At 43.1% G+C, this 23,559-nt stretch overlaps 1 protein-coding gene across 3 annotated transcripts in view; it reads right to left on the bottom strand.

The window, feature by feature from the left end:
• RAP1GAP2 (RAP1 GTPase activating protein 2) overlaps positions 1-23,559 on the bottom strand; it is a 941,171-nt gene that overhangs the window by 90,311 nt on the left and 827,301 nt on the right. For all 3 annotated transcript variants that reach the window (XM_078679320.1, XM_078679318.1, XM_078679319.1), the window contains one exon: positions 951-1,088. In XM_078679320.1, coding sequence (XP_078535446.1) covers positions 951-1,088 — 138 coding nt within the window. The remainder of the gene's footprint in view (positions 1-950; positions 1,089-23,559) is intronic.

The raw sequence follows: 23,559 nt of genomic DNA, 5'->3' as shown, positions 1-23,559 counted from the left end.
CTGTGCCTTACGAGACAGGTAAAATTCAATTGTTAACTACCAGTGGTTTGCACTGGACTCGGACTGATTGTCACTAGTTGTTTACTTCATTTACCACAACGTTAAAGTTTTGCACTGATTTATTTTTCATTCTAATATCCATAACTCTGATAAAACTCATTCAATTGTGTTCAATTTGGTCTCTAAATTTAGACAAAATGCTGCTCTATTTGTATAAATCGTTTTCTGATTTCTTTTGAGTCATGTGTATTACTTATTGTTCATGATTGTCCTCTGAAATGCTTAACACGCGCCACACTACTAGGACTGAGCTTGGGATTTATTATTGTGAATCCACGGGACCTGTCTTTGGGGTATTATGAGAGTATTACATAGTGAAACCATACCCTCCTCACTGTATAGTACTCCATAATAATAATAATAATATGACCATTTATAAAGCGCTATGGTTACACTAATGCCAGTGTGTCCCCGCGCTGTGTCCCCGCGCTCCATGATCCTATACAAATCATACACATTCTTTAAATTAACCTATACAAACTTTTTATCAGGCAGTGATCTTTCCAAGCCCAGAAAGAGTTGGGTGATATCCATTTTGTCCTCCTCACCTTGCCCTCAATAGGGGAAAATAAAAATGTTCACAGAAAGACACTCTACTTCCCTATCTCAAGGTGGGAAGGACATTGCCAAGAGGGATACTGGGAGACTCTTCAGCAGGCAAGTGAAAAGCAAACATGGCTGAGGTAGGATGGGTTAAATTTCCAGCTGGAGCTTTACATGTGACTGGTTGTGGATAAACCACCACAGCTTTTTAGAGGCATTTGCTTATCAAAACTCTCTCCATGTTCTTGGAGCCAAGACTATCTCTGTTATTATCAATGGAGGATCCGAATCATTCATTTGAGAACAGATCAGTAGGTTTTATGTAGAAGTGCTTTGATCATACTCACAGTGAAGGTTGTCTTTGTGGTCTCCACACTCGGATGCACAATTCCTGCACTCAAGCTGCCGGGGATCCCACTGTTTTGGAGCTTCTTCTGACTCCCCACCATGGTCTCCATAGAGTGGCTGCGGACTCGGATGGCTCGCTGTGGGGAAGAAACAAACACAAAGGAAGGAACAGATTTAGAACTACAATATGTACTCCAATTTACAGTCCAAGCAGCAAGTGCATACATTTACATTTCATAGTGTTACAATAATACTTCTGAAATAGGCAACGGTAGGGCCACTCTCTAATACAGTGGTGGCCAATTTTGGTCTAGGAGTGCGAGAAGCCTGTTCATAACAAACATTTTCTGTTTGAAATATTTCCTTGTAAAATCCTCTTATGTGGATCCCATGAAAATGTGAGTATTGTATAGGACCTTAGCGGACAACCGTGGACATCTCTACTCAAGTTGAATGGGAAAAAAAACAGCAGTGCTTAAAGTAACCAAGAAAGTGGTGAATAGCAAAATCATTGAGTCTAACTCCATAAGTAGCATAAAACAAGGTCATAATATACAATAATTATCAGAAAATGGAAATTAATACAACATATTCATGATGTGAAGTTTTTTACTGTTTACGAAAGCAAAACTTGCTACGTTCAATACTTTTTTTCAGTGAAACATTCCGAAATGAACAGAGATTCATTGACCAATTGGTTAATAGTGACTGCTTAGGCGAATTTACCACCAAATGGCACAGAGGTTATATATGTTGGCCATATCAGATGACAGGTGGGAAGGTGTTGCTAATTGTCATGGAAGGCTACCCTTTGGCTCATTAGGTAATATGTAGTACAAAGATGGATGCTCCTGCAGAGAAATTCTACTGTGCCAGTATTGCACACAATCACAGTCACCTTTATGTTGCTGAATATCTGTGGCAAAATTTCAGACAATAGCAGTTCTTTGCATCAGCCAAATATATCATTATGGCTGTGTGGAATTTGCTGCGTTTAGTTCTGCGGTATTACACAAAAATTCGTCTAGATTTCGCAGAATTCCGCGACAGGGCAGATTGGGCATTTTGCACTATTTTCTTAGCATCAAAAAAACCAGAAATGGATGTCAAGATGCATTTTGCCTATATGAAATAGGTTGTTACAAAAATGATTATGAGATTAGCGCACTGTATAGGCTATTATTCTCAGTCATTTTTGTTTAAATGAACTGTGTTTTATACCCTCATGCTATGCTATTTATTCACATAAATTTGTATAAAATAAGAATACACCATTTTGTCTTGTTTTCTTTTGTTTTGCTTTCTTTGCTTGTTCTTCCTGATCCATTCCCTTGTCATTTTTATAATTAACTAGCTTACCCGTTGCGCGTTGCTGCGAACTCCGAAGAAAGGAAATTCAAGGAAACTCATTATGATAACATTCAATTTACATTGTGTCATTTTTATTGAAACGTATTCATTTTAATATGGAAAACATTTCGAAGTGTCGTTTTAATTCTATTTATTTATTTGAGTGCTTTTCGCGGGATGAATGCTGTTTTAATTCTATTTATTTATTCAAGTGCTTGTGGATACACAATTTTTTGTTTTTCCGTCTTGTGCGTACATCAGTATTCGAAAGATTATGAGGGCCCTGGGGGGCCGATATTTAAAAAGAATTTATGCCAGAAACCTTCCCGGAAGTGTACTCAACAAGTTCCCAAAGTTTCATGGCGATCCGATGAATGGTGTAGTCATGCATAAAGGACAAACAGACATACTTTCGTTTTTATATATATATATAGATTTCAACAGTTTATTTATTTGAGGCCCTACTTTGGGCTCTCATAATTAGTGTGTAAAAAATGTAATTCAACTGCATGTAAAAGAAATCCATTACCTAACACATAAAGTTTCATCCAATCCTTCAAGGGAATATTGGGTTGCCCAATTTTTTTGAGTAGTATTTATTGTATGGCACTCCATGCAGCACGGAACAACAGATACCTCAGGAATCCTGACGTATCTGTTGGCGCAAATGTCACATTGATGGAGTTGTGTCGTAAGTATGACACAACTTCAGCACTGCATTGGGTAGGCCTATGTTATGTTATGTTATGTTATAACCTATTTGTAAAGCGCACTTTGACCAAGGTTTCATGGCGCTGTTTCGAGTTGTACTGAGTTGACTGTTCTGAGTTGATAGCAATGACACTATGACACTGTGTCACCCTTACGCATACCGTGAGGCAGGTGTTAGGTTTTTACGCAGTGGCGTCCTAGAAGTGTTGCAGTGAAATCTAATAGATTTCAATGCAACACTTCTACAATCCTTTTTTATGTGGGAACGCCCACCCTGCATACATTATACCTGACCCAGGTATAATGTGGCGCAGGGCTTTACAAGGTGATACAGTTGCCTAGATGTGTTACCTTGTAAATATGGCACAACGTGGCGCATTGTTTACGCCGCCGCTGTGTCACGAAAAGTAACCGAACCCCAGCGTCAAAGTGTCACGAGGCCTTCATAAATAAGGCCCTAATTATTTAATATAAGTTGGTATTCTAATCATTCGCTTCACAATCCAGCCAATTTATCAGAATAGCTCGAATGTTCTGCCAGCTATATGACGGCCAGTTGCAAAGATGTTCTTTGTTTGGAGATTCACAAATGCAATCTCACAATTTTCACTGATATATACATATATATATATATTTTTTTACGTATTTGTATAACGCAACTAATACCATGAGCTGTCTAGGCGCTTATCATCCAACCATATGACATCACTGAGATTCCGTTGAAGGCTCAGGGTCTGAATATGAAAAAACAATAAGGTAAATAAACAAGCCTTTAAACCTTCCATAGAGGAAAGCAGGTCGGGTGAGTTTTTAAGCTTAAAAGGCAGACGATTCCCCAGTCTGGCCGTGGTGTTTACAAAGCTTTTACCACCCCAGTTCAAAAGCCGAGATTTGGACACCTCCACAAACTTGTGTGAAGAGGACCGAACATTTCTGGACGGGGTGTACCAGTGGAAACAATCAATCAAATAAGCAGGGCCATGTTTATGCAGGGCTTTAAAGGCAATGCAAAGGGCCTTGAAATTGATCTGTTTTTCCACGGGTAGGCAGTGTAGAGCATTAAGGGCCTGCTTGGCTGAAGAGTGTTTAGGAATGCCAAAAAGCAGCTGAGCCGCGTAACTTTGGAGAACCTGCAGTTTAACAAGGAGTTCCATGTTTATATTGACCAGAAGGGCATTACAGTAGTCCAACTTGGACAAAACTAGTGCAGGGCCACTGTTTTTTTGTAGTTGTGGAGGTACGCAAGGAAAATATTTTCTCAGAATTTTCAATGTGTTAAAAGTAGATGATGTGAGCGCCTTCACGTGATGGGAAAAAGCCAGGATTGTGTCGAAGATGACTCCCAGGTTTTTCGCCTTAGTGGCTGGAATGGGAGGGGCACACAATTCCACAGGCCACCAGTCAGTGGACCAGAAGGATGGATCTCTGCCAAAAAGAAGAACTGCGGTCTTATTAGAGTTTAACCGGAGGCAGTTCTCTGACATCCATCTACTCACATGTTTCATGCAGGCGTGAAAGTTGCTGGCTGTGTCCTGAATATTATTTGAAATGGAGACAATAATCTGAGTATCGTCCGCATATGATACCACAGCAAAACCTATAATTTAATCAATCTGGTTAGAGGGGTAACAAACACATTAAAAAGGGTTGGGCTCAAAGATGAGCCCTGCTGGACTCCGCATGAGAGCTTAAAGCTATGGGACCTACAGCCGTCCACTTCTACGAATTGTTCATGATCGGTCAGGAAGGATTTGAAAGTGAGAGGTCTGTGCCTGCTATACCTATTTCTTGGAGGCGACTTATCAGGAGGCTATGATCTGCTATATCAAACACCGCCAAAAGATCCAGCAGTGTCATGGCAGCCATGCCTCTATTATCTACTCAACACCTAATTTCGGTCACAGTGATAAGTGCTAGCTCTGTACTGTGCTCACTACGGATGCCGTACTGTGTCGAGTCCAGGATGTGGTTATTGTTAATGAAAGTAGATAGTTCTTGGTTCATGTATTTTTCTAGACGTTTTGCTTGTCAAGGCAGATGGGAGATTGGAGGATAGGATGTATGACATTACAACGCATGCTTTTACATCGCATGCCTTTACAACGCAAGTATTACAACGCAGTCCATTACAACGCATAGTGCTTTGGGGTGCTGGATAGTGAATAGTTTAATTTACTATTCCAACTCCAGTCCCCGTGGACACTAGGGAAGGTTATTGGATAGTAAATTAACCTATTCCCTATCCTAAGCGCCCCCCAGAGCAATGCGTTGTAATAGTTTGCGTTGTAAAGGTTGCATTGTAAAGGTTCTGCGATGTAAAAGTGGCGTTGTAAAGGTTGTTTACCTGGAGGATAGTTGCCTGGATCAAGTTGGATTTTTTTCGAAGTGGTAAAATGGAGGTCTTTCACCAGATTTTAGGGAATGTTCCAGTTTTAATGGCTAGATTGAATCTATCTGTGATCTGACATGCAACTGTCTCCGCCACTGTGTGCACTACCTTAGGATGACACGGATCTAATGGCGATCCGGTTTTGGTGGCCAAGAGAAATTTAGCAACGTGCTCATCAGATACAGATGGGAAATCTAAAAGTGGAAAATCGGAAATTAGGAGAATATTGGGGTCATTTAATTCTCCTCTCTCTGCATCAGACTGTGAAGACTGAGTGCTATTGTCATTTACAGGTCGCGAGGCCAAAGTATCGTAGATGCTCGATACCTTTCCACAGAAGGAAGATGCTAGGGTGTTACAAAAAACGTGGTCTATTAAATTGTGGCTAGACTCCTGAGTGCGGATGAGTTTCTGCACCGTAGCAAACAATTATTTTAAATTATTCTTTGCTACTTCAGTTTTCTCAAAAAAATAGTTCATTTTAGTTGTATAAATCGTTTCTTTATATAGTGTCAGTAGTTCCTTATATGATTCTTTTCCCTTGGTGGCATAAAACTGTCTCCAGCGCCTTTTTAGGTCTCGCTCGACGTAAGCAAAAGCGAAGCTTTTGCTGTCTATGCGAGACAACTTATGTAGTTACTTTTCGGGGAATGAGGACAGCAAAGTGCCACGCGCATTTGCAGGCCGAGATTCGACCTCGTGAGCGCGCACGTCGTCACTCACGCATGCGCACAAAGAAAGCCATACACACACTGCATATACACACACGCACCCCCCCTTAAACATACACACGCGCACACAGACAGACAGACGCACGCACAAACACACTCAAACAGACACACACACACGCGTACACCCCACCCCCACTCACCCCTCCTCTCACTCAACACACTCACCTGTTCTGGCGGTGCTCGGCGGCGGATCTGCATCTCGGGCGGCGGTAGCGCTTTGCGGGGGTCTCTCACCACATGAGAGCCCCGCCTTCCCCATGCGCCCGCCCGCTCTTCACCCGGTCCCCCATCTCGGGACCGGTACTCAATGCGGAGCCTTCGTGGCTCCTCGGGCAGCTCTCTCTGTCTCTCGCCGCGATGGGGCGGGACTTCCGGTTGGGGCCGCGCTGGGATTGGCCGGCTTCCCAACTGCTTCCGGGTCGTCGCGGGCAGCGCGGCGGCCCGCCGGGGATTTGTTTTTTATATGTTCCTATTATTATCAGCATGCATGATTGCTAGTGCAGCTGTGGAACACATCGCAATGCATTTCAGTTGTGTACTGATAATTGCGAGTTACTGCAGACCAGGTTTACAGTCAGTGAACAGGATTCCGTGGCAGGACATTTAAACAGGATGGCCTGTGCCGCGTTATAGGGCGCTACTAGAAGTGCTGGTCAAGACTCGAGGCATGCTGTGGCCTTCCAAGCTACAAGCTCTGAAGTCAGTGCTGTGTTCCAGAGCACTGTCTCGCCTGTTTCTCAGAGAGGATCTTGCTTTCATACAGCCACATCAAAGAGCTTAGATTTCGGGAGAGAAGTCACCCTTTACGCCCCAAACAGTCCGATGCGCGCAGAGACTAGGTCCCTCAGTCCTTACTGAAACTTCATGAGCATGAAGTGCAGTGACCAAGGGAGACTTTGCTGTATGTTGGGAGGGCCGTTTATCTTTTTCCCAGGGAGCATGAGCTCTACAAGCTGCTGTTTTGGGTTATACCAATGTACCATCACAGGAACGAGGCTAGATGCGGCGTAACCAGAGCCGCCAACTTTGGAATTTGGGGAACCGGGTCTCAGCTGAACTTGAACACCCTGTGAATTTGGGCAAATCACTTAATCTCCCTGTGCCAGCAAAACAGAAATGTGTCCTTGTATAAGGTAATTGGTGCTCACGTAAAGCCCTCTAATATCTTTATTATCAGCATATCAACGCATTGTCATACACAATGCCAATAACTCAAACTTTAATGCTGCGAGACCTATTGCATTGTAAATGCTTGTTTGTCTACGACTTTGCCTCTTAAGAAGCTTTAGCTCTTCTGAAAACCAAGGTTCTGTAGGGGCCGTCCTGCAAATTTTCCCTGCTTTCTGAGGGATTGTTGCTTGTACTGATGTCACAATCCATTTGACTGCAATCCATTCTTCTAATATCTTATTAGGATCTAAATCCATATATTTTTAATCGGGCATGTTTCTATGTTTCGCTGTTTTAGTTTCCCATTAGAAATATCTAAAGGAATTATTACTTGTGTATTTATAATTGTTTCTTTTCTATAATAATTTTATTATAAATTGGTATGCTTCTTATACCTTTGCCTAGAGTAATTTTGTATTGTTTTAGGATTCTTAAAGAAAACAGTGTTTAATGTGGGAGAGGTGAGACTGACGTGGCTTTGGAGAGCATTTTATGTGTGAAAGTAATTACAGATATTTAAATAGAACGGGTGTACATTTATGGATGTGTAAATGCACTACACATGAGCTTTTGCACTTGCAATTTTTGTGCGCATTTCTCCATATGCAAAATATTTCCCTCGGGGAAACCCCTTACCTTACATTTATGGCATCTTAAAGAAATATTCTCTCTCTACTCCGACTCTAGATAGCGACTCACTTAGACATATGAAATGAGTAGATCTCAGATGCCCACAACCTGCCCCAATGCTCAGACATTAATATTACACAATGTTGATTCCCCCAATGGGTGTAAATGCAAATTTAAAGCATGAGCTTATACTCATAAATGAGGTAACTTACACACCTACCTTTAATGTAGATGTTGAATTTCCTTTGTGAATCGGACCCTAAATAATGTCAAGCCAGTGATTTCTATGGGGACACCCAAGATTGCCTTACGATCTAAAATGCAATTTTCTCATTCATTCCTTGCAGTGGCTGCTTTTTACTGTTCAAATTTATACATCTGGGGCCTCATTTATGAAAAGTGACGCATCGCTGCGTGAAAACAGCGATGCGTCACTTTTCTCTGCACACTCCTTGCGACACCAATGATGAGTCCTATTTAATGTATGACGCATCAGGTCGCAAGGAGTTACAGATACGTCAGTATTTCTGACGTATCTGTAAGCACAAAAGTGACGCATTGCTGGAGTGTGTCACAAAAGTGACGCAACTCCAGCAATGCGCCCTTTCACATGGGGCAAGCCCCATGTGAAAGGGCCTGCGTCAGTCTTATGCCTGCTGTGAGGCAGGCGCAAGATTTTGACGCAACGGCGTCCTAAAAGTGACGCAGTGAAATCTCATAGGTTTCACTGTGTCACTTCTACGACCCTTCCTTGCGCCAATACGCACCCCTTGAATACATTATACCCGGCGCAGGTATAATGTGGCGCAGGGGTTTACAAAGTGACGCATCTACCTAGATGCGTCACTTTGTAAATATGGTGCAACAAGGCACATTATTTACGCTGCTGGTGCGTCACAAAAGGTGATGCACCAGCGGCGTAAAAGTGACGCACGGCCTCATAAACGAGGCCCCTTGTGTATAAAGCCACTTTAAACAACTTTAACACATCTGTAGGGCCAGTTCACTTCCGAATTTCATGATTCACTCACTGCTCTAAATCGAAAGTTGCCCAACAAAATGAAGGGCATGTTTTGTGGCTGTTAAAGGTATTCAGTCTAGTGGGCCTTTCAGCTTGTCTGATGTCCAATGACCTTGATTATCCTCCACACTTCACGAAATATTGGATTCCATTGCATAAGCAACATGCACCTTCAGCCCTGACTTCAAGACATGGAGTGCCTTCTTAGGTGACCTGAAAAGGGAAGATCTCACACGAAGAAGTCTGTCTTATGGAATGCATGTTCTCGTGCACACCGATTTATTTTATGATATAGCAACTCAAGCTTGCTTATAGTTTGCTCTTTTTTACAATTATTCCTTCTACAATCATTATGTTTATGCTCATCTACCCAATCTCCGGTAAATGCCATACAAGAGAGTAGGTGCTCTCTCCAATTCTGTAACACACTAGGGTGGTGACTTCTATTCACACACCCGGCAGGGGTCTCCATTTATTTACTAACAGACAGCAGTAGAACTCAGGTCACTTAACCTTCTTCATGATTATCGGCCTTATCTATATTTTTTAAATGTACCTCCGTCTCGCCTCCTTTGTTGCGTCAGAGTCAGGAAGCAAACAGGCTCCCCACAGCCAATCATAAAGCTGCCCTGCCATTGTGATTGGTCTGAGCGCAATGGATCAGCACTCAGATTGGGCCCTTACCCACCTCCGCAGCAATAACAAATAAAATGATGCAAAACCTTTGTTATTATCATGTATTTTTCCCTTTTCCACTGCGCTGTAATAAGTGGAGCAACGCTCCTCCACCTTAGCACAGTAGCTGTCCCTATTTGGTGCTAATAAATACACAAAATAGTAAAATACCTTGATTTATCCATCCATACATCCATGGGTAAAGCACATTTCTCTTAATGATGCAGGCTCAAATTATCATGCCATACAAAAAATTAAAGCAATGTGTCTGCTCTTTGGTATAAAGTATTCATTTTGCTATTCCACTGGTCTGAGGAAAGGATATTTAGCACATGCATTTTTTTAAGTGCACATGTTTAAAGATTTTTTAATGTTTATTGAGATACGTTTCACTCTATTTCAACACAGCCGACCCAAAATTAACTCATCACGGGGCATATTTTCCAGGGGCCACGATAAAATTATCGCCGATTTAGCATCCGTTTTTGGGCGAAAAGCGGCGATAATTTCATTGCATTATCACTAAGGAAATGCTAGCGCCTGATTCCATGCCTCAGCGCCCGTTTTCTAAATGCCCAGCATCGCAAATGCTAATGATATGCAAAGGAGGCGTGCCTGACAAAACTACACGGGAGAATATCGTTAACCGGGATTTGCGATATTTACAACAATGCCCCGGCCGCCGTAGCGATACACAAAATCATGCTAACTGCCCATTAACGCTGGATTTTTACGTCTGCTAAAATCCAGACTTGGGCATAATTTGCATGGGAGGTGGATTCTTGGGTTACGACCACAGGGTCGTATCGGCAAGGTTTTCGCTGTGTTTAGGTGAACATCGTTGGATTTCCAGCGATGTTCGCCCTTTTTCCCGCCATCGCTGGAATTCTTATCGCCAATGGGCTGAGCGTTGTTAATACATCGCTAGGTTGGGGATAAGTTCCTGCGATAGGCGCCGATTAAAAAAAAAAGCGCTAGGCGTGGGTAGCTATAAATACAACTGCCTCTTGTTAATATGCCCCCAAGTATGATTCACGCTACTTATTTATTTGTGTGCTAATTAGATTTTCTTGAGTGTTGCTATTTGAAATAGAATTGTGGCAGGGAAGAACAGTAAGCCCTCATGTAGGAAGGTGGTATTCGAAGTAGCGAAATTTCTAAGTTTCTTGGGTTGGCACCTTTGTCCGGCCCGACATGAGAAACACCTTTCTAGTGGACCAGTTGCCGAATAAATGCTTGATCTATCACATTGAAACATCTAGTGTAGACAAGGAATGGCTCTTGTTGCTGTTTTTTTTATCCTGGGACAGTCATGAATGTCAAGCCTGTTCTGGGAAATAAAAACACATCATGAGCCCCCACATGCAATGACAAACAATCTCAACAAATCAGGGATATTGATTTTTTCTTTTCTGACAAAAAAACACTGACTATGTATAAAGTATTCCAGCCATGTCTTCAGTGGCCCTTTTGGCAAAATGTTGTAGTAAACTTGGCTGGATCTTTAAGTACGGCAACAAGGTCACCAGGGAACATGCAGAGGTAGGACCTCTGCAGCCCCAGCAATTTGGTCTATATTCAGTATGAATTATGTTCTTTAATCAACAGCTGTAACTAAAAACTATTTTCACTGTGTAGGGATGTAACTGGCCTATGGGGAAAAATTTACTTCAGAATAAAATCATACCTCTATCATCTATCTTTGGTACATGAGAAGCTACTGAAATATTTCAAGCACTATTTTTAATGTTTAATAAAATCTCATTTCAGTGGTGAAGTTAGATCTGTAATACATATTTAGGAAAAAGTGACTTAAAAAACCTAATAGCCGATTTGCATTAGCCTACCAGCAGCTGGCCCCCTTCAGTGCTTCCCCTCAATGAGGTGAAACAAGGTGTTAGGTCTTTTGGAAGAAATAACTGGATGTTAGGTACATGACTCATATCAGAACAGAAAGGGCAGCTGGAGAGGGTTTTGAGACATCATTATGTTATGTTATGTTATTTATATTTTTAAAGCACACTGATACCCCAGCAAAGGGGCGTCCAGGCGCTCAGACAGGTACTGTAACATAACAGGCAGAATAAAAAAAGGGCTATTCAGAGGTAGAAAACAAGAGCGTTTTAATAGTACGCCTAAAAATGAACAGATCATTCAGAGCACGGGTGTGCGCTGGAAGCGAGTTCCAAAGTCCTGCAGCAAGCACCCGGAAAGAGCGTCCACCCATTCTGCTGAGTTTAAATCGAGGGCAGATCGCCAAATGCAAGGCCTCAGATCTAAGAGATCTCCGAGGGATATAAGGGGTCAATAGATTGACCAGAGCTGGTGGGGAGGAAAGTTTCAAAATTTTGAACGCCAGGCAGAGTGCTTTAAACTTAATCCTCTGCCTGACCGGCAACCAATGAAGAGAAGAGATAGTGCCGGAGACAGAGCAATGCCTGGGGAGACCAACAATGGCCCGTGCCGCAGCATTTTGCACCCTCTGAAGTCTGGCTACCTCAGCCTGGTTAGCCCCCAGCATCAGCGCACTTCCGTAGTCCAGCCGAGATAGTATAGAGGCTTGGACTACGAGCTGCCGGGTTGGAGGATCAAAGTATTTAAGGACCGGCCTTATGCCTCGCAGTATGCCGTAACATGTACCTGCAACCCTCTTCGAATGCCCAATGAAGGTGAGCGCAGGATCCAACCAGATCCCTAGATTTTTCACCTCTGCGACCGGTATGGGAGTGACACCCAGTTCTGGAGGCCACCACTGATCACCCCAAAGCTCAACATGTTTTCCAAAGACCATCACTTCAGTCTTAGTAGCATTCAATTGTAGGCAGTTGGTACAAAGCCAATTGGCTACCGCTACAAGTCCAGCTCGGAATCTGGGAGCCTCTACCTCAGGGTCTCCACTCAGTGTCACCGCTAGCTGTGTGTCGTCAGCATATGAGGCCATTGTCAGACCCCACTGTTTGACGACTCCCGCTAGCGGTTTCACATACAAGTTGAACAGAGTGGGACTCAACGAGGAGCCCTGAGGGACTCCCAGATCCAAGGGATGAATAATGGACTGGCCAGGTGGTATAGCCACTTTAAAGGTTCGATCAGATAAAAAAGATCGAAACCACTGAAGAGCGATTCCCGTGACTCCGGCTTCCTCTAGACGTTGAATCAAAATGCTGTGGGACACAGTATCGAAGGCAGCGCTCAGATCTAGTAAAAGGAGCGCTGCCGTACGCCCGGAATCAAGCACCAGGCGTAGATGCTCGATAATGTGGAGCAGGGCGGTCTCTGTGCTGTGTCCAGAGCGAAAGCCATTTTGACTGGAGTCCAGAATCTGATGACGGGCCAGATGGTCAGATAGAATGGAATTTACATGAGCCTCGGTCACTTTAGCGGTCCAGGGCAAGAGAGATATGGGGCGATAGTTCTCGGGCAAGAGTGGATCTAAGGTAGCCTTTTTCAGAACTGGGGTGACTACCGCCTGCTTCCAGAGGGAGGGGACTATTCCGGTTGTCAAAGACAAATTAATAAGGGTCAATATCGGACCACGGCACAGCGGAGAGAGCAAACTAATGAGGGCTGGCTTCAGCGGATCCACGGGAGAACCTGACTTGATCTTAAGGCTAAGTTTGTTAAAACCCTCCAGAGACAAGTCTGGTAGGGAAGCCAGAGTCTCGTGATCCACGACAATAGGGTCAGCTAACACTGGATCCGGCCGACCCACTTCAAAACCCCTGTATATGTTCTGCACTTTCTCAAGAAAAAATACTGCCAGTTTCTCGCAGTGTGAGTCAGTGCAGATCTCTGCCGAAGTAGCTCTCTTGTTTGTAAGGTCTTTTAAGACCTTAAATATTAGCTTGGAGGGGTTGGTGCTGGCTTGGAATTCCCGAGCATAATAATCAGCCCGGGTTCTGCATATAGCTCTGTGATAAGCTCTAAGTTGGACAAAATATGCAGTTTTCAAGGCTGGATCATAAGCTCTCCTCCAGTTCCTCTCCGCCCTCCGGCAAGATTTTTTTTGCTCGGCAAGGGACTCGTTATACCATGGGCTAGGTGTTTTAACAAAGCCTTTCGACCAGCGCAAGGGTATGAGGAAGTCTAGAGCAGCAGTAATCCAAGAGGAAAACATCTGATAGCCCTGCTCCACACTCAGAAGAGGGCTCAAGGGGTTCTGCTCTAGTAGTCTATAAAAATCCTCCAGCTGAAGCTTGTGCCAGTGCCTTTTAAGAACAAGCCTATCCATCGGTTTAAATGGCTTATCGTGGATAGGACAGAACACCTCCACAAGCAGATGGTCAGTCCATCCCACCGATATCGGGTCAGACACCTTCATCCTCTCGATCGTAGTAAAAAAAGGGTCAAGGATATGTCCTGCGATGTGAGTGGCAGATGACACACTCTGAATCAATTGAAGAGCCTCCAAATCCGCGAGTAAGGTGTTAATAGCTCCGGATGACCTATTATCAAAGTGGATATTTAAGTCACCTATGATGTTGAAATTGGCACATCCGGGCGCCAAGAGGCTGACAATATCAGCGAAAGCAGCTCTAAAAGCTGTGTCATTGCCAGGTGGGCGGTAAATGAGAATGCCACTAAAGGTAAAGTGATGGCTAAAAGCTATTTTAAAAAGGGCACTCTCACAGGCAGGTAATTTAAGTGCCTTCCACTCAGCCGGGAAGCAAGATTTTACCGCCATGGCGATACCGCCACCTCTCGTTGTCCGATTCAGAGTAAAGATCATGTATTCTGAAGGAAAAGAGAGGTTCAAAATGGCAGCATCAGAGTCCTGGAGCCACGTCTCAGTCAGGAAAATTAGATCGGGGTCTTCTTTTTCAATAAGGTCATATATATATTGGTGATGTTTAACCAGCGACCTGACATTCAAACTCCAGACCCGTAAAAGGGACCATGATGAGCCTGCCCATTCATTGTTAAGTAAGAGGAGGGCCTGGGAGAAGAGAAGCCTTTTGCTTCTTATGGTGTCTCTGGCTAGGCCTGGCACCAGCCCAGTGGGAGGGGGAATTGGTCACTGTTGGACTTGGACCTTTCTGTAGGGTCACCCCCAAACGTTTTACCTTTGACCCTCCTGTTTTTTTAACCTGTTTTTGTTGGCTTTTAGGACATTGTGCACTTTACCACTGGTAACCAGTGCTAAAAAGCTTCTGTTCTCTGCTTTAAGCATGGTGAATTTGGCTTATACTCAATTGCAAATGTAATTTACTTGTATATCCCTAGTAAAGTAGTGCTACCTGTACCTATAGGCCTGCAAATTAAATGCTACTAGTAGGCCTGCAGACCTTATTGGGACACTCACTTATGGAGCCTTTTTAAACATATCAGGCCTGCCTTGCAGCCTGTATGTGAACTTTTAAAAAACCATTTAAACCTGGCAAAATACACCTTTTGCCAGGCTTAAATATTCCTTTTTAATTACATACTAGCAGCCCGCCCCAGCGTTGCCTGGGGCAGAAGGGGGCTGGGGGCTGCATTTTTACCCCGGGGCAGAAGGTGGCGGGGGCAGCATGTTGTCGAGCGGTGCACCCGCCGACTCCCTCCCGCACCCCCCCCCCCGGCCCGCCCCGCCCCCCGCCCGGACTCCAGCAACTTCCGATTTAAGTTAAGTAGCAGCCCGCGCGGTGCACCCGCCGACTCCCTCCCGCCTCCCGCCCCAGCAACATCTCCAGCAACGTACCTCTCACTGCTCCTCCGCTTCCCGCCGCTCCTCCCCGCGCTGCCACTGCTCCTCCGGTTCTCGCCGCTCCGCAGCTCCTACCGGCGCTGTTGTCCTCCGCTCTTCCTGGTTCTGGTGAACGCCGCTCCTCCCCTCACGCAGACATCGCTCATGTCGTCTGCTCTTCCTGGTTCTGGTGAACGCTGCTCCTCCCCTCACGCAGACGTCGCGGCCGGCGCTAGTTGCAAGGGACTACTTTTTTTCATTTATTAATATTTTAAAGAACGTTTATTTTTTATTTTTATGTAGCCTATGTCCTTCTGCTTGCCCTGAGGTTTTCTAAGATGTCTTGGGTGTGTAGATTGGCGCTGTAGTTCCCGAGATTACCTTGCCCAAAGGTGCAAGTTCTCTCTTTATAATAGTAGTATAGATGTCACCCGTAGGGTAGGCCGTAAACAGCTATGTAACGTATTTAAACAGATGGGCATGCACTTTTAAGTTTTACATGTTCTTGTAGTGAAAATCTCTCAAATAATTTGTTTTCACTATTGCAAGGCCTACCACTCCCATAGGATAACATTAGATGTCCTTATTACACTCAATAAGTCATAGCTTTCAATTGGGAGTAGGCTGGCAGCTTGAGTTGGGTGTCTAAAGAATTTTAATAAAAAGTCCTCTTTAATGGTAAAGTCACATTTTAAGTCATGGTTCTGAAACGGCCCCTTTTAGAAGGTTGGTATTTTCTTGTCCTAACCATTTGGTGCCTGAAGCATGTCCTTGGGGCAACCAACTAGGTGTAGTTGGCAAATGGTCTTTGTGATTTTCCCCAGACAGTGAAACAAAGGGAGGCGAGGTGTTGGTAGGATGGGCCATTCTCGAGGTGTTGGTAGGATGGGCCATTCTCACTTAACGAGGGAAAGGAGCTGTCACCTACCACACTAGCACATCACAAAGGCTCTGACTGAACACACACAACAAATGTCTCAATAATCTTCAGTGTGTTCAGATAAGATGGGGCCAGGGCAGGGAGGAAGGGGATACCTGACCCCTCAGAGAGGTGGAAGCACCTAGAAACTTTTCCTGCTTCAATAGTGGGCACCAGGTATACATATTGGACCATCAGACTCAACTCTTCAGTACATATATGGACCTGTGGACGACTTAGAAGGACTGCTATGCTGCTATGATGCAAGAAGGGCTGTCATTCTGATATACTGTTTGCTGCCCTCCTGCTTGAGTGAAAAGGACTGGACTTGCGCCATGAATCACCACAGTCGCTCCAAGGGCTAGCTGGCTGGATTTCTGATCGTAGTGTTAGGGATAGAATAGGCTCCAACAAATTATACTCAGATGTGCGTCTTGCCCCCCAAGTGGTACCACCCTTGTCCTGGACCCTTAGAAATGGGCCTGAATGTGCTCTGCCAGCTCATATGTGGTCCCAGCAGAACTGTAGCAGCGTGACGCATAGCGTCACATATCTCTACATCAAAACCACTGCGAGATGCATCCTTCTGTGACGGTTCGAGGAGACTACTTTCCACAATGCAGATAGGAGTTGACCGAGTGTTGTCTGCTCCTGCTGGAGTACTGTATTGGTGTGATGGGATGTGCTTCTGCCAGCGGTCGCTTTCCTGAAAAGGTATCACCGGATGCGCATCCCATCCAGTGACACAGTGCCTTTTTCCTCCACACACAAATTTAGCTCTCCTGAGGAAACTAAGCTTCATGTAGTGACCTGGGGCAGTAACTTCCCAGAGTTGATGGTCTGAGCTGGATACCGGCAGTTATAATGAAGAACATTTTCTTGTACACTACACTGCTACATAAGTTCATAGCACTACATATATGCAAAACTATTGAATACAGAAGAATATATATGTGACTAGATTTAAAGGTCAATCACATCAAATCTTTTATAATTATTGTGGGGGCAGGGAAAAGAGAAAGACCACCATATTTCTTTATGGACTCTGGTAAAATTGAGGTGGCGGACTCGTTTCCCTATTTAGGTGTTCCCTTTGATCAAAAAATCAATCATGGTCAGAATTGCTAGAGGGCAGAGCAATGGGTATGCAGAGAAGTCTAGTGGCACTGAAAACATTTTCTAAAAGGCTGGAAGCCACACCTCTAATTCCTGTGAAAAAATGGTATCATGCAAAAACAAAGGCAGCAGCTGTGTATGGGGCAGCAGTATGGGGGATGGCTCCCAGCAATTCTCTGCAATCCATTGAGAATACATTTTTTAAGTCTTTTACTTCCCTACCCCAGTCATACTCGAATTATGTGCTTCATATGTAACTGACTCTACCATAAATTATGGATTCTATCAAAATGGCACCACTCTTGCTGTGGCATTCTATATGGTGTAGGGGCACAGTCCCCCTTACCAAAACTTTAATAACAACCATTGTAAAATCAGAAAACTACAGCAGGATCAGGTGGATAAAGTACGTGGAGTCAGAACTAACTGCAATCGGTCTAAGTCGCCTTTTTAAAGATCCATCCACCTGTAACTCCATTACAAAGCGGAAAGTAATTGAGATATTTACTCAGAGAGCCCAATATTTAAGAAGAGAAAAAAACTTCCACACTCAGTCAGCTCGTCTGATGAATTAACCCCAGTGCTGGAGGAGGGAAGCTACTTTTATTTGGCTGATGTTACATTGCCACATCACAAATATATTTATTACGGTTTCGCCTAAATTTGATGCTACTGATGGTAGGATATCCAGGGAAGAAATATAAACATTCTGATCTTTCCCTGTGTTTGTGTGACAAGTTATCCCCACAAAATGATCTTCATCTTTTATTCTTTTGTGGTTTTTACCGCCAGAAAGACATATTCTTATTGTACCGATATGTAAGCCTTACAATTTTACATTTTTCACGTACCATTGTTCTTTTCAAATACTTTGCAGAATTCTTTTGTGTGTTTCTCACTTGCATCATTTTTATTGGCATGTTTCAAAAAGAGGAACCAGGCTGGCTCATAAGATGATTTAGGACTGGTTCACAAACTCTTATTGTATTTGTGTATGTATATAGATGATATGGATTTTAACCAAATTGGATGTTAGCGTATTTTTAAGTATCAGGACTTATGCTATCTTTAGCTCTATCTTTTCTTAAACTGTGACTGTAAATACTTTTATGATCTTATGTGTAAGATTGAATAAAGGATTTGAATGAATGAATGAATATGTGATACACACAGACATCATGATTTTCACACTGTATCATAGCAAAAAACATCATAAACTATGGGACATACATACCTAGGCATATTATGGAGTGGAGTACAGTTGAATAACGCACAGTGGAGTTCTATAGAATAGAATAGAGTGGAGCGGAGCGGGGTAAAGTAGAGTAGTGTAAAGTGGAGTGGTGTAGAATAGAGAGGTGCAGAAAGCAAGAGTTGAGACGAAGACAAAAATCAATTACTTAATCATGTAATATAAAAAAGACATGACAACCAATATGTGTCAGATGGTCCTACATTGCCATCTCAAGGTTGAGGTGACATTTATAATTCCCTCAGAATGTAGCCTCATGGTTTGTAAATGTCACCAGAACCCCCTATATAGATACACATATAAATAAATGGTGTGTTACTCAGTGGTAATCGCTGTTTGTTAATCTTCACAAAACTTTTTCAAACAGAGTTTCATCCACCTCAGCTCCTTCCTAGAAAGTTTTGTGGTGAACCTTCAAGCGGTGGGCGAGAAAAAAGGGGGCCAAAAATGTGCTTTCCTTGCAATTTTGCAGGGGAAAATTAGACACAGTTACAACCAAAAATGCTGAATGGGAATTACACCACATTTGGTAGAAAGCTAGGTTTTGGTCCAGAAAGCGTGCTTTTTGCGATCTGGGAATAAATCCATTGAGTAGTTTTTGAGAAATTGAGGTTCAAAATGCATGTATATTTCACACTGCAGAGGATCAAAAGATTTGATGTGATTGTCTGCTATCACATCAACAAAGATGTGTTGGCAGTCATTTTAGGACTCAGGCACTCAGTCCCCCGTCCTGTGAAAAAAATTATAAAAATCATACAGACGGCAGGGGAGAGATACCCTACCCCCAGGCCTGGTGAGGGAGTCCTGGGAGCAAAATACTTATTGTTTTATTTTTATTTTTATCAGTGCATGGAATTTGTAATCTTTTGTAATCTGAGTCCCCCAGAGTCAAGGCCTGGGGGTCTATAGATGTGTATGTACTTTCAGTGAGCGACCCCTCAGTGCCTTATTCGGGCTCCAGGGACCCGATCTCCCAGGGTTCCTTTTCATGAAAAGGGGAACATACAGTCCCCCTCCCAAGCATTTATTCGGCCTTGGGACCCCGGTTTCCCCTGGACTGTTTTCCTCAAAATTTGGATGGGTGCACAAGCCCCACCCTTCATTCCCCTGGGGTTGCTTTCATTAAAATTGGGAGGGGGTGTCTGTCTCCACATCCTTGAGCCTTAATCAGGTCCCGGGGGACCTCATCTTAGTTACACTTTGGGGAGGAAGGCTGTGTGGCCCGACTCCCTAAGCTGGTAACCGGCCCCAGGGGGCCCATACCCGGGGCCCTGACATGATCGGTGTCCTGGGAATCTCACCCTGCTCGCACTCTCCAAGGTAGGGAACACAGGCCGGGGTAGTGAAAAATGCCCGGGGTGAGAGCAAAGTAACAGCGCTGACTCCTACCAGCACCACAATGGGAACTTTCTAGGACGCAGACAGGAGCTGTAGGGCATTAGGCTCTTGTGGGTGCCCCAGGGCACCCACTTTTAAAATATAGCCAGTTACCAAAGGCACACGCTGGGAAGCCAGCAAGGTCCGTGGGGGCCCTGAGGCTCCCCCTCCTGCCTCCAACAAAAAAACAAAAAACATGTTCCCTGGGTGGGCACCCACAGAATAAAATGGTATAAGCAGCTCCCACCAGCCTCACAATGGATATTCGTTGGGGAGCAGGCAGGGGCTGCTAGTCCCAACTAACAGAAATCTGTGTGGGTGTCCCGTGTGGGCACAAGGGCACCAGGGCACAAATAAAAGAAAGTATTGGATAACGAAAAAGGATTGAGAGGCAGAAGCTGCTCATTTATTTTTCACTACTCCTCCAAGGGGATGTATGACGGTATGACGCGTACCGTCACAATGCGTGCTTTTACAACGCGTCTTTTACAATGCAAGTCGTAACCGCGACTTGCGTTGGGGGCGCGGATAGTAAATAATATAATTTACTATTCCAACACCAGTCCCCGTGGATACTAGGGAAGGTGTTGGAATAGTAAATTTACTATTCTTTATCCTCTAGCGCCCTCCAGCGCAAGTCGTGGTTACGACTTGTGTTGTAATGGATGCGTTCTAAAAGTACTGCGGTGTAAAATCTGCGTCGAAAAGGATGTTCCCCCTCCAAGGAGGCCTTGCTAGGGTTTGCTTTTAATTATAATATTTCTTTGTCGCGGTGCCCCTAGAAGGGGCAGGGGCAACACCAACCATTTGTTATGCTATTGGGGGCTGCAGGGAGCACAGTAGTCCCTCAACAACATTACAAAGAAAAACACAAGTCTCCTGGGTAATTGAATCTCTAACTTCAGGAGAGGTTAACATATTGCTTAAAAAAGCTGTATGATCTTCAGCAGGAGGGTGGACCCCCTGCCCCCTTGTAGTTGGTTATATAGCTTTGCTTTGCTTGGCCTAAAAAATGTTTTTAAAAAGACTCAAAGGCATGTTAAATGTTTTTATAAGAAACTGCTTTATAAAAAAATTACTTGAGGCAATCAGTATTATTAAACATTGCAATTAGTGAATTTATTAAATATAAATTTGATTATAAGTATTGGTGACTTTTTGACAAAGCTAGTAGGCCCGCTTTATGTATGCCAATGCTCATACCCCTTGATAAAGCCAGTATTTTGGTATTTGCAGCATTTGACAACACCAGTAGGTCTGCCTTACTTAAAATGACACCTTTTATATTGTTACATGACATAGGAAGCCAATGGGAGTTACGCACAAGGCCTGGCATAGGAGAAATTACATAATTGATAACAATTGATAACAACACTGTGCATGGTGGGGACACGAGATACAGTTAAGTAAGTGCGCAAGTTATAGTCACTTGAGAGAACCATAACTGATGAATTGCAGTGGTTTTGATGTACTGTTGATATTGGTTATACATTCAACTCACCAAGTCCTTATTGTTTTCTGCATTCTCCTTATCTCAAATACACTTATTTCTAATCATAAGTATACTTACCCCTTTTACTTAATTTATTTATCCTTAAATGTCCATTTACCATTTGAAAATAATCATAATAGGTTTTAAATTAGTTGCAAGATGATCTCAAGTGAAACATTAGTAAATGATACTTTTTGATGTGGTGTCAAGGGTTTGGGTGAAGCACAAGGGTGAAAAGTCTGCCATAAATAGCAAAAGCATGTGAAAGTTGGTTGGTTGCTGCTGTTTGTTGCCTATTGCAAAGCTTCAAAATACTTTCCATTCTAAATCTGGCCACAGCACTTCCTCAAGCGCCAGGTTTCCCTGTTCTCACCCTATGCATTTCAGCTAACCTGTGACATTGGCCCAATTATTCTGGTGATATATTATATATATATATATATATTTCACAAAATGATTTAATCAGTGAAATATTGATATATGCATCAAATTTTCCAACGTATTCCATAGACTGCACCACGGTCGGTGTATTTTTGCATTGAAGGTCCTAACATACGCTGTTTGATCACTTGTAAATTTCACTGATATTTGTGCATTCCAGCAGGCACAAGCTCAGAGTTTTCCTCTGGTTGGTCTGTACATGGATCTAATAAGATACGTAATAGAAAGTGTTGGTGTTGCAATCCCATCAAGGTGCTGAAGACATCCAAATGTGCAGGGAAGTTTCCCCTGTCACAGCGGCTCACATCATTTAGCAACTCGCCTTAACCTAACTCTCATAAGGAGAATATATAATACTTCTCAATGTGAATCTAAATTTGGTCACAATTTGACTTCAGAACACCACACCTTCCATTGCGTTGGCCTAAACATTTGGCATCCGGTTAGACTTGCATCCTCCCAAGTCAATACACACAGCACACTATAAATCCACAACAGACCCTTTTTTATACCGAAAGAAATAACATATTTTGCTCCCCTCCAAGAATTTTCACATGGTCATCCCATCTCTTTTCATTTAATGATGGAACAACTGAAACTTCCTTTGGACAAGTATCAACACCTTGATCAATTAGACCACCAGAGTAGTGTCCCTGCCTTACTCCTGATCAACCACTTCTAGCATTTCATATTCCTTTAGCTAATTCCTAATAAAACCTATTTTCCATTCTCTGATCTCTTTATGGTTCTTTTTCTCCACATATATATAAAAGAAAAAAAATTGGGAAACTGCATACCTGCCTACCTGATGGCGTGAACCTAACTGATGAACAATACATTTGTTTAGTCCAATATGAACTGAAACTCTATGAAATGAGTAGCTCTATGAAATAGCTCTACCTATACAAGCTGAAGTTGCCTTGCAAAACAAAGTTGATTATTATTTAGTAACTTGTATGCCAACGGTGCACTTGAGGTGAAGGGTATTGGTGGCTTTTTTCCAATCATTAATACACAGTAGTCTACTCCAAAAAAAGCGAATGCTAGTCTCAGTAAAGGACGAAATGCAGCATAAAGCCTGAACTAGCCCTCAAGTTTAAGAAAAGAACGCACTTCTGCTGGTAAGTACATGCTTTCTCTGCTCTGGGATATATTATTTTCCTTTGGTGTGCCTATGCCCATGTTTCTTCCCTAATTAAAATATGTTCAAACTGTTTTAAAGACTGTACTTATTTACCGTTGCTCTTGGGGAAAAGCACCTCTCTGAGTAATCAACCCAATTTACGGCCAGCCCCAAGAGAAATTTCAGTCACAGTGGCCAAGTCTTTCATGATTTTCAACATTTCATATTACACTTGTTATGCGAAAATGACCAAGATTTATGGCATTATGCCACGTTGCATAATTCAAGTGTTGGTCGGGCAAAAAAAACTATTGCAAGATAACACCAAAAACACAAACAAACAGAATTTAAGCAATTGTCATGTGCAATATTATGCTATTTTCTCAACAAAAAAGCGTCATTCACTATTATAAAATAGGGCTATTTGCCAAATCAGTATTTTGTGTAACTTTGCATAATTGTTTAGGGATTTTATGTACTTTCCACAAATAAAATTTCTCAAGTTTCTCACGGGACCACGGATTATGTCAATATGGTATTCTA

The sequence above is a fragment of the Lissotriton helveticus genome, chromosome 3_1 (genome assembly GCF_964261635.1).
Source record: "Lissotriton helveticus chromosome 3_1, aLisHel1.1, whole genome shotgun sequence".
Taxonomy (NCBI): domain Eukaryota; kingdom Metazoa; phylum Chordata; class Amphibia; order Caudata; family Salamandridae; genus Lissotriton; species Lissotriton helveticus.
Note: the sequence above shows the minus strand (reverse complement) of the source record. Positions and strands in the feature narration are given on the sequence as shown.